Source organism: Thamnophis elegans, chromosome 2 (assembly GCF_009769535.1).
Source record: "Thamnophis elegans isolate rThaEle1 chromosome 2, rThaEle1.pri, whole genome shotgun sequence".
Classification (NCBI taxonomy): domain Eukaryota; kingdom Metazoa; phylum Chordata; class Lepidosauria; order Squamata; family Colubridae; genus Thamnophis; species Thamnophis elegans.
Window position 1 is genome coordinate 79,602,918 of NC_045542.1, and position 17,001 is coordinate 79,619,918.

General features: G+C 39.3%; 1 protein-coding gene across 2 annotated transcripts in view; it reads right to left on the minus strand.

Annotated features, from left to right (window-relative positions):
• Positions 1 to 17,001, minus strand: part of STK32A (serine/threonine kinase 32A) — an 81,321-nt gene that overhangs the window by 49,950 nt on the left and 14,370 nt on the right. For both annotated transcript variants that reach the window (XM_032208624.1, XM_032208623.1), the window contains exon 3: positions 2,271 to 2,326. In XM_032208624.1, coding sequence (XP_032064515.1) covers positions 2,271 to 2,326 — 56 coding nt within the window. The remainder of the gene's footprint in view (positions 1 to 2,270; positions 2,327 to 17,001) is intronic.

Genomic DNA, 17,001 nt, shown 5'->3' on the forward strand with positions numbered 1-17,001 from the left:
TTTCATTTTTAGGTGTGTGATTTGCCTCTGAAGACCATCGGTGGAGAAATTAGTAGGCTTTCTTATGCAGCTGGTTGGCTATGGTGAGAACTATAGCAATAGCAATAGCAATTGCAGTTAGACTTATATACCGCTTCATAGGGCTTTCAGCCCTCTCTAAGCAGTTTACAGAGTCAGCATATCGCCCCCAACAACAATCCGGGTCCTCATTTTACCCACCTCGGAAGGATGGAAGGCTGAGTCAACCCTGAGCCGGTGAGATTTGAACAGCCGAACTGCAGAACTGCAGTCAGCTGAAGTAGCCTGCAGTGCTGCATTTAACCACTGCGCCACCTCGGCTCTATATCCAACTAGAAGGCTGGACTAGATGGGCCAGGGGTTCAATCCAGCAGGGCATGACTGATTTATCATTTACTTATTAATCAAATATGAAGAGCCATCTCAGTACAGTTACTCTGGAAGGCACATAAAAATCAAATTAAAAACACACAAATATAAAAGTGACATATAACATGTCTATATTAAGAAATAAATAGTATAAAAAAGGAAACATAAAAACCCCTAGGCAAAGAGAGGATAAAAACACTCATCTCGATAAAGGAGCCATCTGAGCACATCTCCAGTTCCCTGGAAGCCCCAACACTGATAACACAGCCCAGTCTTAAGAGCCTTTTGGGATTGGGCTAATCTCATTTTGGGGAAATTATGTTTTCCTACATTAATATTTCCACCAAATTGCCAATACAGAAGTTTGTACTTTGCATGGGAAATATGATGCATAGGAATAAGGTGAAAATATTCCATTGTTTAAAAGTCAGACTAGATGAAGCACGTTGTTCTCCTGCCTCCTCCTCTAGAGGGTGCTATTTTAGAGGCTTTTTTAAACAGTTAAGCACTAAGCAGAGACATCCACGGTGACTCTGGCAGCAACTAGCTCAGCCTGACCTCAGCTCTTGCCTTTTTCTTTTTACATTTTTTTTTCTTTTCATGATGACAGTTTCCTTCTAATTAGTAATCTGATCCCCAGTTAAATTAACCCAGAGGTAGTAAGAGCCTTTACTTCTCCATTTCTTAGGCTTCACCACTGTCCAATCACTTGTCCTTGAGATAGCATACAGTAGTGTTTAGTATTTGGGCCAAGATCTCTATCATTCTTCACGAGTTAATTCTGACATGAAATGGAGAACAAATGAACAAATGAAAATACAAGACTATAGACGGTCTCTCCCCAATTACATCTACACAGCACACCAGAAGGTAGGGCATGTTGCATGCATGCCCCAACTATCAAGGAAGTACATCTGATGGAACCTAGAAAAAAAGGCCTTGTCTGTGGTGGCTCCCTTCCTTTGGAACATCATTCCCCCAGAGGTATGATTGGTTCCATCTTGTTGTTTTTCTGCAAGACCTTGAAGATATGGTTTTGTCGGCGGGCTTAGGAATCCCATTTAGAGTCCATCAAATGTTTGTCTGATTCTCTTGTTGCAGCTACAGACTGGGTTGTGGGGAGGTTAAGTTTTGAATTATTAACTGTAATTTTTAATGTTTTGACTACATGAATTTGTTAAAATAAATAAACAAGTTGTGGTCTGGTAAAACTATAGAGAAGGGCTGGACAATGTTTTCAGTTAATTGTAGCAAGAATCCTTGGCTCCATGGCTTGCAGGCTAGAATAAGGTTTCCTTTTTCCAAGGAGGAGATTAAACTGCTGAATTTCTGATGCCTTTAGCAACAGACACAATGATATTCATCCTCTTGTTTTGCAACCTGGGACTATGTAGGAAATATGATAAGGGATCCATTCTGTGATGGAATCTACAGGAGGTCACATTACTGACTTAGATGTATCCTGCAGATAGTATCTGATACAGAACAATACAAGCCAAGAGATTCATAAATACTTACATCTAATACAGTGGCTAAAAACAGACTTAAAGTGGATTTTTTTTTTCATATAAATCAAAAACAAAAACAAACATGATGGGAATTGGAAGAGGAACATGAAGCAGAATGCAGAATTTGTTCTACTAGAAGGTTTGCATTTACTAGAACTATACACACACACATTCAGAAGCTTGGGGTTATTAATATGAACAATATGATATCTTAATATTATTTGAAAATTTTAGGTATATAAGGAACAAGGATCCAGTTGCAACTCCTTTAGAAAAAATTGGCATGCAGCTCTGGACAATATTTTATGCGTATTTGATAAGAAGGAACTATTTCATTAGGTAGTTAACAAAGTATATAGTTTGCAAAAAACATACCTTTCCAAAGCTGCCTTTTCCAATGGCTCTGAGAATTTCAAAATGATCAAAGGTAACTATAAAAAGGAATAAAATATAAATAAAAGCTCAGCAATTTAACATTAAAGTCAATAACTTTCAAATTATTATTTCAAAGATCATCATGGCTAAAACTGAGCTGCTTGCTCCTATAATTCATTGGAAACAATATTATTACCCTATACTGTTTCATAACGATAGCTATATCACGAAGTAAGTGTTTACTTAATCTTCTCTCATTCGTAGTTAAATTATGTCCGTATTAACTATAAAAACTTTTCTTATGTTTAACCTTTTCCATCCACCTCAAAAAAGGATGAGATATTAAGCAGATACATTTTTTTTAATTTCCCCTGAAACCAGGCTTGATCAGCTGAAATGGTGCAAACTATAAAGTGATGCAAACTTTGAAGGGCTAGCAGGAAGTGGTCAGTTGCAATACATCCTGGGCTGCCGCAATCTCTATGACCAATAAATGGCAGCGAATGGTTAAACGTTTTCTGCATCTTTTTGCTGCTCTCTAGTGATGCACCTGCATTTTTGGAGGCAAGGTGTGCTAGATGAGTAGGAAAATAGCCATTGTCTTTACTACTTATTATTTTGAATTGAAGCTTTGAACAAAACGTAGCACCTGGGATTTCATCAGTGCTCCATCTGCCAGGATTAAGCAATTTGGAAGAAAGTTTTACATGCAAATATAACTCAGGAGCCAGTTTGTTGTAGTGGTTTTAAGGCACCAGGCTAGAAATGGGGAGGTCATGAGTTCTAGTCCCAACTTAGGCACAAAGCCAGCTGGGTGACCTTGGGCTAATCACTCGCTTTCAGCCATAATAAACAGACTACGGCAAACCATTCCTGAACTTTTGCCAAGAAAACTGCAGGAGTCGATCCTTGAAGGCACCAAAAGAAAAAGAGGAAGAAGAAAGAGCAGCTCAGAAGATATCTTTGGGGTTTTTTTATTTTCTTTTGCTTTGCTTTTCTTTGTTTTGGAAATGCACTGAGCCTTTAAAGTATTCCAGGCCTTTTGATTATAGGGAAATCAGAAAGAAAGAAAGAAAGAAAGAAAGAAAGAAAGAAAGAAAGAAGGAAGGAAGGAAGGAAGGAAGGAAGGAAGGAAGGAAGGAAGGAAGGAAGGAAGGAAGGAAGGAAAGAGTAAGAGAGCAGCCCATTCTTCATAGTAGGCATATGCTAAACCGCATTTAAATTTCACACTGATTAAAAAAAACTAAATCAACATGTTGGCCGTAATTAATGTGACCTAAGAATTGTCAGGCATTGCCCAAGTGACAGCCTCAAAATGCAGCATTTCACGACTCTCATCCATCTCACCAATTAAGAAGCTGAGCAAACCATGCATCTAACCTGTTTTTTTTGCCTAGGATGGCAACAGGAGAAATTGTGAAGAGGTCTGTAAACAGCTCCCAAAAAGACAGTGAGTGAAGAGTAACACTAAATGTGGCATAATAATGGCAACTGTACAATGCTGTTTAAAGTCTTTATCAGATCATAAACAAGATAACTGCACGGGAATTGTACAAAGTCAATTACGATTTGTACAGAGCAATCTTCCCAGAATTGTAAAATGCAATGCTGGCTGACTATTCTGAAAACTGTAGTCACAACACCTGTGGATGGATAAAACCACCTGTGGGTTGGGTAAATAAGTTTTGAGAAGCAAGTTGCAAATCATAAGAGAATGCTAATGCAAAGACACTGGTGCCTCACAACCATTCCACACTACAAACAAAAATCTACTTAACAATATGGAGAAAAAAAACCCTCAGTTTCTTTCTCTGTGGTCTCAATAACCTGGAATGTGACTCAATGCCTCAAACACAGCCAATAACCAGGATTCTGGCACAAAGAGAAAGGCATATCATTCAGCTTCAAGGAATCGGAAACTATAAATCAAGGGAACCAAGTTCTGATGAATAGCTGGTTTGAAATACTGGTCTTTAGCCAATACCTTACTTCCTCAACTGCCACATCTTTGGAACGCACATAAAATGGGAAATTGATTGGTAAATGAGAAAATACTACCAGAGATTACTTCAGAGAAAATGGCTGCTGACTCTTAGTCAAGGCCTTAAAATTCATGCCCACTCTAATGCTCCAGTCTCCACCTGGGTTTGCATAGACAACTAATAGCTAAGGCCTCCAGATTTGCTGGCCAAATTGTTTCCCTTCCACAAAAGATGTGGAGAACAGCCACTCCCAGTTATAGCTCCCATCTCACAACAGGAGTAGTGGGATTGAAATTATTTTCCATGTTCATCCATCTCCATGTTGACCTAGTCATTATAAATTTGCATTTCTCCATTACTCACAAAGATTATGTCAAAAGGAGCAACATTTGCAATACAAACAAGTAATCCCACCCTTGTGTACTATAAAAATCAGAAAAATAGAACTTAGAAAGCAGAACTAAGCCTCCACATTTGCTAACAAAAAATTAAATACAGTCTTAAAAGTATTTACTGCCATGCTATAAACACAAAAATAATCCTATGTATAGGATATTCAAAGTTCCAATTATTTTTAAAACTTTCCAGTCTATAACTCTGAGATTTTCTGGTAATATCCCATCAAAGTACTAACCATAACTGAGCCTGTTTAGCTTTTCCAAGTAATAACCAAGAAATGTGAGGATTGAATAACGTGCTCCCAGTGAAATAATATCTAGGCTGTATCACTGCACCTAATTTTAATTTTTAACAAATGAAAAAAAGGTTTTAAAAAATTCTCTATATATTAAGGAGAAGCGTCCCAATCCTTCTTCCTTTGAGCATTTCTATATGAAGGAATCTTTTTTCTATGAAAAAAAATGTTCTGTTGCAATATAACAGAGTATAGTTCAAATTCTTCATTGGGAACAGTTTCAATGGATCTAGAGAAAGAACAGTGCTGATTATGCATTAATAATTGGAAAGAGTTTCATTATACTACAGAATCTGAAATAAAAGCAAGTACAAAGAAATTATATTACATATTAGGTAGCAATTCTAACAAATTCCATCAAGAAAAAACCTGGGTGAAAGAGAACCTTGCTTAATCCGAGCAAATAAGGGGATGGAACTAGTATGTTCCAGCAAACAACTTTTGTTTTTAAACTTTCCATAATCAGCAGCTGAGCCTTCTCTGAGTAGATACTGTAGAAAAATAATGCCATCATTGTTTTCCTAACTGTACACAAAATCTCTAGAGATAACTGTTTAAAGGAAAACAATTGTCATTTTCAAGAGTCGTGGCACTGTATATTCTGGAATATGTTCTAGATAAATAATTTATCTAAACTATACGGTGAGCTTGAGAAAATGTTTGTGTAGGAAGAAAAACACAAACTCCTTGGTAAATAGCAATGCTCTTCTACATTAGGAGTGTGTGTGTGTGTGTGCGTGCATGCATGCGCATGCATGTATAGCATTCTACCACACTAGACAGAAGTCCTCAGAATCAGTCCAACAGATAAGAGATAGCTTGTAAGATTCAAGCAGGAACAGTGTACACTGACTGGAACAACAAAGTAGCTGGTATGGTATGTGTACAAGAACATTTGCACAGTGTATGTGCAAAGGCACTGTGCAAAAGCTAGACTCCCCCAAGTCCAGATGGGAGGCTCCACAGAAGGTCATGGAGAATAAAATGGCTAAGATCCTGTGGGATTTCCAGATCCACACTGACAGGCAGCTACTGGCCAATCAATTAGACATTGTGGTAGCAGACAAGGGCCAGAAGATAGATGGTAACAGATGTAGCAGCACCAGGGGTGGGTTTCTGCCAGTTCTAACCTCTTCTATAGAAGAGGTTCCATAAATCTACAGTGCTGTTTAGAACTGGTTCCAGCTCCCTCCCCCCACCCATCTGCACATCATCAAGATGAAGAGCGAGAGGAGGAATTCTGGGAGTTGAAGTCCACAAGTCTTAAAGCTGTCAAGTTTGAACACCCCTGGGTTTTTTTTTGCTAAAGGGTTAGGGGTGCAAGGGTCTTGTAACTTGACAGCTTTAAGACTTGCATGCTTCAAATGCCAGAGTTTCTGAGCCAACATTTTGGTTGCTAAGCAAGAGTGTTGTTAAGTGAGTTTCATCACATTTTGCAAGTTGGCCACACCCACCCAGTCACATGACTGGCAAGCCACTCCCACTCAGCCACATGGCTGGCAAGCCACTCCCACAAAGCAGGCCACACCTACAGAAGAGGTTCTAAAAAAGTTTGAAACCCACCACTGAGCAGTACCAAGGGGTAGCAACATCAGAAAGAAGTAGTATGAAAAAATGGAGAAGTACCAGGGCCTGAAGGAGGAACTAGAGAGGATGGAGGAAGTAAAGACCAAAGTGGTCCCAGTGGTGGTAGGAGCACTTAGGGCTGTGACTCTTAAGCCGGGAGAGTGGCTCCAATAGATCCCAGGAACCACATCACAGCAAACTAGACAGAAGAGTACAGGGTCAGGAACAGCTAACATACTGTGCCAGAATAAGGTGATTTTAACCTTTAAACCAGATTTTAACATTGGTAAAGAGGGACACCATTGACCGGGGGGGGGGGGGTGTTGATTAAAAAAATTTTTTTTCACTTAACAAATGTGGCAAGAAAAATTGTAAAATGGGGCAAAACTCAATAAATTTCTCACTTAACAACATAAATTTTGGGCTCAATTGTGGTCGTGCATTGAGAACTATCTGCACTTACTTCATTCTGCTGTAGCATTAAATTTCATATAGAACAAACTTGTTCTTTCAGAATTGTGGAATTGTTATATAACTGTCTACCTTTAGAAAAGTTTCTCTTCAGTTAAACTCAGCTCCTATAATTTTATTGATGTGTCGTAATTTTCTTAGCAGTAGTATGGAAATTGTCATTGTTGCTTTTGGACAATTTTTAATATTTTCCTATTAAATATACAGTACTGAGCTTCCCAGGTGGATTCCCCTCCAATTATTAGCCAGGTTCAACCCTGCTCATCTTTTTGAGAGCAGGCAAAAACAGCCAGGTTACATCCCTACAAATTGAAAACTCTCTCCCTCCCTCTCTCTCTCTCCCCTCCCTTCCTTTCTCTCTGTCACTCTGTGTGTATGTGTGTGTGTGTGTGTCTGTCTGTCTGTCTGTCTCTCACTCACTCACTCACTTAATCACTCACTCTGTGTGTGTCTCTCTCTGTCTCTCTCCCTCCCTCCCTCTCTATCTCTCTATCTCTCTCCCCTCCCTTCCTCTCTCTCTGTCACTCTGTGTGTATGTGTGTGTGTGTGTGTGTCTGTCTGTCTGTCTTCTGTCACTCACTCACTCACTTAATCATTCACTCTCTCTGTGTGTGTGTCTCTCTGTGTCTCTGTCTGTCTGTCTTTCTGTGTGTCTCTCCCTCCCTCCCAACCTGCAGATGGGCTCCGGACCAGCGGAGGCTCTTCCTTCTTTTTAACCAGGTGATCTTTTCTAAGACATTACAAAGAACCTTAATTACAGGCTGAACAAAAGAGCCCATCCGGGAAGACGAGTAACATGAGGGCGATCCCTCATGTTACCCAGACCAGCTGAGCCTCCCTGGACGTCGCAGCAGCAGCAGCTCCAAGTGCGCCAATCTCGGCGTTTTTCGCATTGGGGCGTGCTGCAAGAAGAGGGAGTGAGTGAAGACCTTTTCTAGCCAGCGCAAAGGACTTCCCCAGACTTGCTTTGCAGAAATCCAGAAAAGGTCTTCACTCACTCCCTCTTGCAGCCCGCCCCATGCAAAAAACACTGAGATGTTAAGCAAGGGAAACATCTGTTGCTTCAGTTAGAAAGGAAAGCAACTTCAGAGCTATGGCTGGTGTCTGGCCGGCAAAGGCTTCCCACTGACCTCCCCCCCCCCACCTCCGAGTTCCTGATAGATGGAATTATTTCAGCAACATCTCCCCCCACCACGGCACACACCCCCTCGCACGTCACCTCCGCTCCATTCTCCAGCAAGCCTCATGGGGTTTTTTTGCCTTTAGGAATAAGAATGTTTAAAAGGCTTTTTTAAAAAAATTTGGAAAAAAAAGATGATGCAGGTTTTGCAAGAGCAAATCTCCATCGCACGGCTACGTTTTTTTCTCCCTCCAAATAATGGTCACCACTTATTGTAGCGAGTCAGCCTCCTAACTTCAGTCCAGGCTCTGCAATTACCTTCTCTCCCCCCCCCCAAACCCGCAGAAACAGGAGGGAATTGGTCATTATCATTAGCACTCTCTCCCACGCCTGGCCTCCCCTTCGGAGGTAAGGGGTGGGGAAGAGCAGATCTCTCAGGGACACAAATATTCCCCAAGTGGCCACCACCCGCTTCTCGTAGCTCCCCCCCCCAAAAATGGGAGAGGAGTGAAATAATGTTATGCTTTGGAAACGCGGATCTCCAATGCCAGGTCCATGCCAGGAGGTTTGGGGCTTCCCTCCAGGCCACCTGCACAGCCAGCAGCTGCATCCACAGGCTCCGTGGGGAAAGGCGGGCCATGGGAAAAGGGAGAAAATGCGCTCCCTGCCTGCCCGCTCCAATCTCGCCCGCCCAGTTCCCAAACCCTCTCTTCAGAAAGAGTTCCCCAGCAGCCTCTGGCAAGGTGTTTTCCCCACCCCGCTCGGGCCGAAAGCAAATAAAGCAAATAAAATATAAAATGCTGGTTTTGCCTTTCTCTGCTGCTTCTCTCCCAGGCTGCAGCCCAGAGGAGATCCCTGTCCTAGTCTTCCTGCTGCCCTCGTGGCCCGGGAAAAATGGATGGTACTTTGTCCCTTCTGTCTCCCTGTTGCTCAGAAAAGCAACTCCGGGAAGGTCCTTTGGTGGCAGCAGGCATCCTAGAACCTGCCTGCTAGCAAAGGACCTGCCCGAAGTTGCTTTTCTGAGCAAAGGGGAGACAGAAGGGACAAAATACCGGCCGGCTGGGATGGGTATACAGGGCTGGGGGTGGGACAGGCTTACTTCCGGGTCCGGTCACAAAAATCGGGACTTTTTAAGAATGCCCGGGGACATGGGACAAATTGCGTGAAAGTGTGCCTGCCCCGCGAAAATCAGGACGTCTGGTCACCTTATGCCAGAACCCTCAACGTCCCCAAACTCTGGTACAGGGCCTGAGATTGAGGAAGATACCAACCATCCATAGGGGTGAGAAGGGGATTTATATAAAAAATAGCATGTTGAAAACCATGAAAACTAGGAGAAGATTGATCAAGAGATTTTCTGATTCTTTAGATCTTTTTGAAAAGCAGGCACATTTTGGAATTTCATGAATAGTACGGCTACTAGGTAGGAAGTAGTTGCCTTTCCCAGTGTAGTCATGGTAGCACTGTTAGTCGCACAACAAAAGAGTCAAATGAATAATGGAGTCTGGAAGATCACAGATAAACCATAACCTTGTGCTCCATGTTGGGGATTCTGCTTGTTCAGAGAAAAGTCATTACAAATGTAAATAGATTTTTCTGGCCGATTTCAGTTTCACATTTTCATGTACAGAGAAATAAAGCCATCTGCACAACCTTCATGTACAACCACCCTAAATACCGGTATGTCTTTGGGAATATTTCTTTGTACATGAAATTTGTACTTTGGGAAATATTTTACTTCCCAAAGTCATATTTTACTTCCCTTACTTCCCTAAGTCATTACAAATGTAAATAGATTTTTCTATTTACATTTTCTATTTGGGAAGTAAATATTTTACTTCCCAAAGTCATATTTTACTTCCCTTACTTCCCTAAGTCATTACAAAGTCATATTTTTCTTCCCAAAGTCATATTTTACTTCCCTTACTTCCCTAAGTCATTACAAAGTCATATTTTTCTTCCCAAAGTCATATTTTACTTCCCTTACTTCCCTAAGTCATTACAAATGTAAATAGATTTTTCTGGGAATATTTCTTTGTACATGAAATTTGTACTTTGGGAAATATTTTACTTAGGTTTCCTTTATTCGTTCAACCCATTAATACAATAAATAAATTCCATGCCAGCTGTGGGGTGTTGGGCCTTTGTGAAGAATACAAGGGGACGAGGGAAGTATGCAATGCAAATTTGAATCTAATTATCATTATATCTTTTCTGAACAAAACAGGCTGCTTCTAAGTTTGTGAAAACCTAAGCTGGAAAGGAATGCAATAAGCTGGACCCATAGGGTATAGATTAGTGTTTTGGTAGACTTTACTGTTATGATAATTGGATGGGGCGTTCTTACCTGATACGCCCCTTCTCTGGGCAGGTGGAGACAGCGGTCATGCATGGGTTAACTCAGTCAGTAACCAATAGAACTGAGTCTATCAAAGTGATGTCATCACCTCTGAGGAGCATGCTCCCGCTTTTTTAGACTCAGTTCGATTGGAACTGGCTGTGCTAATCGCTTTCTCCTCAACTATTTCTTAATAATTGGATAGTTTAATTGAATTTAATTGGATTTCTCAAATTTACAAAGGAAATTGGTCTCTTCTAAATTGATTCTCTGATCTGGGCTCCTGTATGATAATTAGAATATTATTACAAGTCAAATAAGTTTTGAGCAAAGTTCCTGAAATGTAATCTGTCATTTAACTATGAATTACATGCAGAAACTTCCAGCAGATATTTCATATGACAACACTGCTAATACAGTAAGTTATAAAAAAAACATATGTAAAAGTCCCTTCATCAAGAATATGAGGTTGTGCAAAACAAGAAAAGAGAAAAATACCCCCCAAGTACTGAATTTTTTTAATAAGGGGAAATACAAGGTTATAAATATATCACCCACAAACCTTTGGTGATCTTTTATAAACTCTCTCAATCTTATCTGAAATACAGGAATAATTATTCTGGCTCCGACTATGCATCTAATTACAAGTCACTCTATATCAAGATTGGAGAATCTCCAGCCTGTTTTCTCAGCCCTCTTCCCTTTGGCCTTGAACCCTTTGTTTTTCCAGTTGCTCAGTATAGTTTGCCAAGCATCTGAGCAGACAAGTGGGGGAAGCAAACTATAAATGGGGAAAATGTAATTAGTAGTTTGCCAAAAACCATATTAAGCAATGCACCATAACCTCGATATCATCATCAAACACCCTCTCAAGTTTCTAAATCCAAGAAAGAAGCTTTCAAGGTGTCCAATAAGGATGTTTGTGGCTTCTCAGAAATGGAGAATATAATTATATAGATAAATGATTGTATGTGATGGTAGATACAGTATCATCAACTGATAATATGAAGAAAGCAAGCTCAGCTAAACTGATGCAGGAAGAACGTACATGCCTTGACGGATGGAGAAATGTGTGCCTCAAAAGTGATTCCTTGAATATGCAGCTCTTAAAAGATTCTTCATGAGGGAAAGCAACCCATGGACTGAATTAGTTCCTTACTTCTCATCTGGCTTCTAATGACTCAGGACATTCTACTGGTTAAGAGGTTGGACTAGGAGTTGAAAGACCTAAGTTCTATCCCTCCATTAAACACAGAAGCTAATTGGGTGGCTGGCATTGCGCCAGTCATTTGTTCTTAGACTTAGCCTCATCAGCATCCAGCTTTGCAATAAACCAGAAAAAAAATAATAACCAAGATCCTTTGTGCATCATGCACTAACAAGTTTTGCCCTAAGAGCTAGGTGATCTCAAACTGAAAGAAATGGACCCTGCAACCAAAAGGACAAATGTTAAAAGTGACAATAACTTCTACATTAGCTTTTACCTCCTGCAAGGGTTGCTGATGTATAGTAGGCACACAGTCTAGCCTTTAGCAATTTATCACTGTGGCAAGAGAGGAAGACACTGGATGTTGGGGAGCTGGGGTTTGAAACTGTTACGCACATATCCCATGACAGCTCCTAATTAAGAGGCTTGATGGCTCCTCCATCCAGAAATATATTCTTTCCCTTGGTATGTTGCCCTAATCTATCCTTCCTTCTATTAGACCCCTGGATACCCCCATTCCACACAGTCCAGAGCTCACTTTATCTCAACAGCTGTTTGTTCCTAGAACCAATAATTACAGAACTGATTTTTCAGAAACAACTGTAATCCAGCCTCAACCTCTTAACATATTCCAAAATGCTATGCAGATGGTGAAAAGGACTCTTGTAAAGAAATGTTCAATATTTTACTGAAGTGGAACTTTAATTAATCTTGGAATCAGGTAATTGCTTCTTTAAGTATATCATCACCCTAATTGTTACTGGGTTCAATTAACAAGAAAACAAAAATATTTAAACTAGGGGGGAAAGCTTGACTTGCCAATATTGAAATAAATTACTTTTGGCAAGCAATTCACAGACTTCCATCTTAATTGCCACTCCCTGGTTACAAAAGCCAATAAATGGAAGGTGTGTCACATTCCAAATAATCTTTTACCACTTCTGGCCCTGTAAAAATTGGCAATGTGAGCAGAATATATTAACCATGGAGACAAAAATCTCAAAAAAAAAAAATTGAGGGCTCCTGATAAGGTGGAACAGCCAGGATCTCTAAAACTGAATCTCAACTATATAACCCCCATCTTGCCAATGGGTCATTCCACCTATCTATTTATGCTGTGCTGAAACTGTGCAGAACTACTTAGAGATAAGCAGCTGGCATGGAAATAATTTAATCCATTAAGAAAGTATTTATTTCATTAGTTTAGAAATGACCTGAAACCATTTACTTTTAATCAATTTTCTTGTTACTTAGATTTAAGAATGACAACAAATTAATTCTCCTTTCCAGCAATTTTTTTAGAGCTTTCCATTAAGTTTTGAAAAATAATCTTGAGATATGTATCAGTCTACCCTCCATAATTGTGAGTATCTTTCCCAAAGGCTAGAAATCCTGCAAATACAGTGATTTCAACTTCCCAAATGTTAAGCCAGAAACTCATTGAAAACTGAACCCTACTTTTTTGGAGGATACCCAGAACACCATCCTGCACTCCTTGAAAAATTGGCAAGGTTGAAAAAGTAATATACAATCACTGCATGTTTACTCACACTCTTTGTCTAAAAGTTTAGAATTGAGAGCCCATGACAGCGTTCCATTTTTTCTTCATAAAAACTGGTAGGAAGTAATTCAACTAAACCCATCAGGGAACTTCACTTAGTGGAACATTAAAACTAAACGTCTTCAGTAGCTATCTGGAGCTCTGACTATTCCCAATCCATCCTGGGCAATCTGTCTTTGAATGGTCTTCAGAAAATCATTTTCTCTCCCATTTTATAAAAATTAAAGTGATGAAGAAGAATGTAGTCTGTCCAAAGAAAAATAAGAATTTTTAAAATGGTGTCTTACATGCCATTTAAATGACTATAAAACAAACAGAAAATCTAAGTTATTTTACTGGGTAATAACAACTCTGATGGGGATTAATTAAAATAGCTCAGTTAGCTCATGATTGAATATTCCCTTCAAGACTTGGTACAATAACTTCAAATGTCTCCTAGCATAGAGGCAAGCAATGTTCCTGAAAAGCTGTTAATGAAAGTAGGTTAGAAACCAAATCATAAAGTTGAAGTTCACAAAGTCCCATCATTAAATTCTAGAATCTCTGAGTAAGCTTTTCCTTTGTCAGTTTCCATCTCCAGAAGAGATGTACCTCTGATAATGCTGCTCTACGTGACATAAATAATGGATCTTTTAATGCTGTAACCTTATTACCAGGAATGACATAAAGGATAAATGCTTTCTGAAAGAGACTTGCAATGACAAAACACTGAAGAAAGGTGTTGAAAAATCCCACAGGAAACTTCAACATAAACATCCATTAGCACTATATTTTTGGCTACTAGAGTCTGACAAAGTGTATATTGGTTGAACTAATAGTAATGAAAAGAAGCAGGGCTTGTCAATATTATATATAAAAAAGGTTGGCAGCTAACATGCCTTTTTTTTGTTTCCCTGTTTTTTCTAATTGCTGCATAAATGAGTACAAAAAGAATATATGAAATCCAATGTTTTAAAAGGGCAGGAAAAAAAGAGCCACTGATTGCTATCAATATTACTAACCAAAAATGGATTTCCTAAGTAAAATGACCAAATTAGATGATCATCCTACATAGCATAAATTGAATCTGAAGCTGTTTGGGACAGAAGCTACAGGTCTTGAGGAATGGGTGTGAGTTATTTGTTTATTTTATGTGCTGTCCATCTCATCTAAAGGTGACATATATGTACTTGCCTTCTCATTTTGTGCTCCCTGCCATATGCTTAAGACTCAGCAGAGCAATGGACACATTTCTTATTATAGACTTGTGGCAAAAAGAAGGCTATCGTGATGCCAAATCATCACTTATGAGGTGACATCTTTTATTTAGATTGTACTTATAAGAGAATCAAGCTATAATATATAATGGCTATGCAAACTTTTCAAGAGCTAATTTGCGATGAACAAGGACATTTATGAAGCGTCTCTTTCTTTTAAAGAATTTGCACATAATTTGCTATTAATGAAAAATTCTGTAGTATTCAAAAAGAGGAATTCTGCAGCCTATTCCTTTGAGTAATAAATAACATTAGGTATTTTATGTAGGTGCTAAGGTGCAGTGTTATCAGATTCACCAGAGATCACCTTACACATTACAATTGGGTTGAGTTTCTTGCTTTTTGAGCAGAAACATTGCAGAATAAATTAATGATGCTTGACAATCATGGTAGCTACCTGTTATGAGCCATTATGGGCAAAGGGCAGAATTCCATAATTTAAATGAATTAAACCTATGCCACCGATCTCTGGACTAGCAGTAAAGCTCAGGCAAATGGTTCAGTGGGGAAAGTTTGCAGAGGTTAAAAGGGATCGTGATATCAATTTTTAAAAACAGGAAAGACTGAACTGAATACAAATGTGAGGCAAGATCTATAAAATTAAGAATGACTATAATAAAACCATCTGTACCAAGAATTCTGAAAAGGTGAAGAGCAGGGTTAAGAATCAAGAATGTCTTTGGGCTTGGAATTTGTGAAACCACAACTGGCAACTATTACTCCACTTTTTTCCCCACGATTAAGTACCCATGACAAACAGCTGCTTCACTGATCAGTAAACAATCACTTGCCAGCATCATAAGAGTGTTACTTATCAGCAGAACTGTTAAAAGTGTCTCTGTTCTTAGGAAGAAGCTTCATCTATTTTTTAAAAGTTGGCTATTTCCATTGGAAAAGATCTGTCCTATTTACCAACAGAGGATTACTCTTGAATACTTTGTTCTATGTGGTAACAAATCATACGAAATAGAAAGGTATTGGTTACATATGAAACATTTAAAATGTTTTTCCCCTCTTCATTACTATTGCATCCAACAATATGGATTTATCTCATGGTATCACTTTTCTCATACCAAATGATTCCACAAGCTTGAAGGGACTTCAAAACCCTGCACACATACAGTATGAAGAGATGGTGTTTCTTTTTTTTCATTCAAAGACTACAACTTTGTAGAAAGTTCTTGGTCAGAACATCTTAGTTCCTGCAACATCATAGCAGTTTCAGACAAAGGACCCAATACCCTTCTCTCCACATTATTGGAAGGCGGTGCAATGGTTGCAATTCAAAGGCAGAAAGATCCTTTGGAGCCTACAGGTATACTCACAATTCCAGAAAAAGCACATTTGCTTTCAGGAGTTGCAAATGGAGGCTCTGTTCATGGTTCTTTTTGCCTTCAGATCTGAAGTGTTGGGCCATGGCAGCTAATACTTTGGTTGACTAAATAGAGCTTTCAGCCCTCTGGTGATCAGGTGACAAGTCATCAAATTAAGCAGCCGGATAGAATACACCTGATTCTGATCTCCTTTATCAGGTTCAGTTCCACATACAATAAGATTGTTTCCTCCTATCTGACTGTGCCAAATTGTTTGCTTCAATCTATCAGCCTTTTGAAATGGACCAAAATCTTTTCCAAAGAGGGTTCTGAACGAGAAATAATGACTCAAAATATATCGTATATGCTCAACCTCTATGTAAGTCTAGAACCAGTTTGGTCTAGTGCAGCTTTGCTGGCTGAGGAACTCTGGGAGTTGAAGTCCACAGTCTTAAAGTTGCCAAGGTTGGAGACCACTGGTCTAGTGGGTAAGGCACAAGGTTAGAAACCAGGAGATCATGAGCCGTGAAAGCCAGCTGGGTGATCTTGAGCCAATCACTCTGTCCCAGCCCAATCAACTCGCAGCATTGTTGTTGTGGGGAAGAGGAAGGTGTGTTACATATGTTTACCACCTTGAGTTATTTGTAAAAAGAATAAAGACACAATATAAATTAACTAAATAAATAAATTCTCTTATGCAGTTTTCATGGGGAAAGGAGTTGTATTATTTCAAAAAACTACTAATGTATATTGGGTCAGCAAGTTAAAAGAAATATATCTGTTTGCCAAGAGAATCATTTGTTCTTTCAATCACCTTTCAGTTGTTCTAAATATTTTGAATATATCCAGCTGTTTATTGCAGGTGTTTTGTTTTCTCCATGGGGGTGGTTATTTCTCCAGCATTTATGTACAAAACAGATTTTTAAATTAGCTTTCCCCAACCTAGTGCCATCCAAAGAGGTTGGGAATGTAATTCCCATAAATCATGGCATCAGATTGGTGACTACCGCTTTCAATTTCCTTTAACAGATGACTGAGGCAAAGATGATAGACCAGAAATTACAGTTTCTTCCTCAAATCCTCCACTGAGAAATAAGTACTCCAAATACTGGTGACACACCATCAGAGACTATTTATAGGAGATGTCAATGTGAAAGGATTGTATCTATAAGAATATAATTTGTTAGTAACCAGGAAAATTTCATGGTAGCTTTGCCCCATTA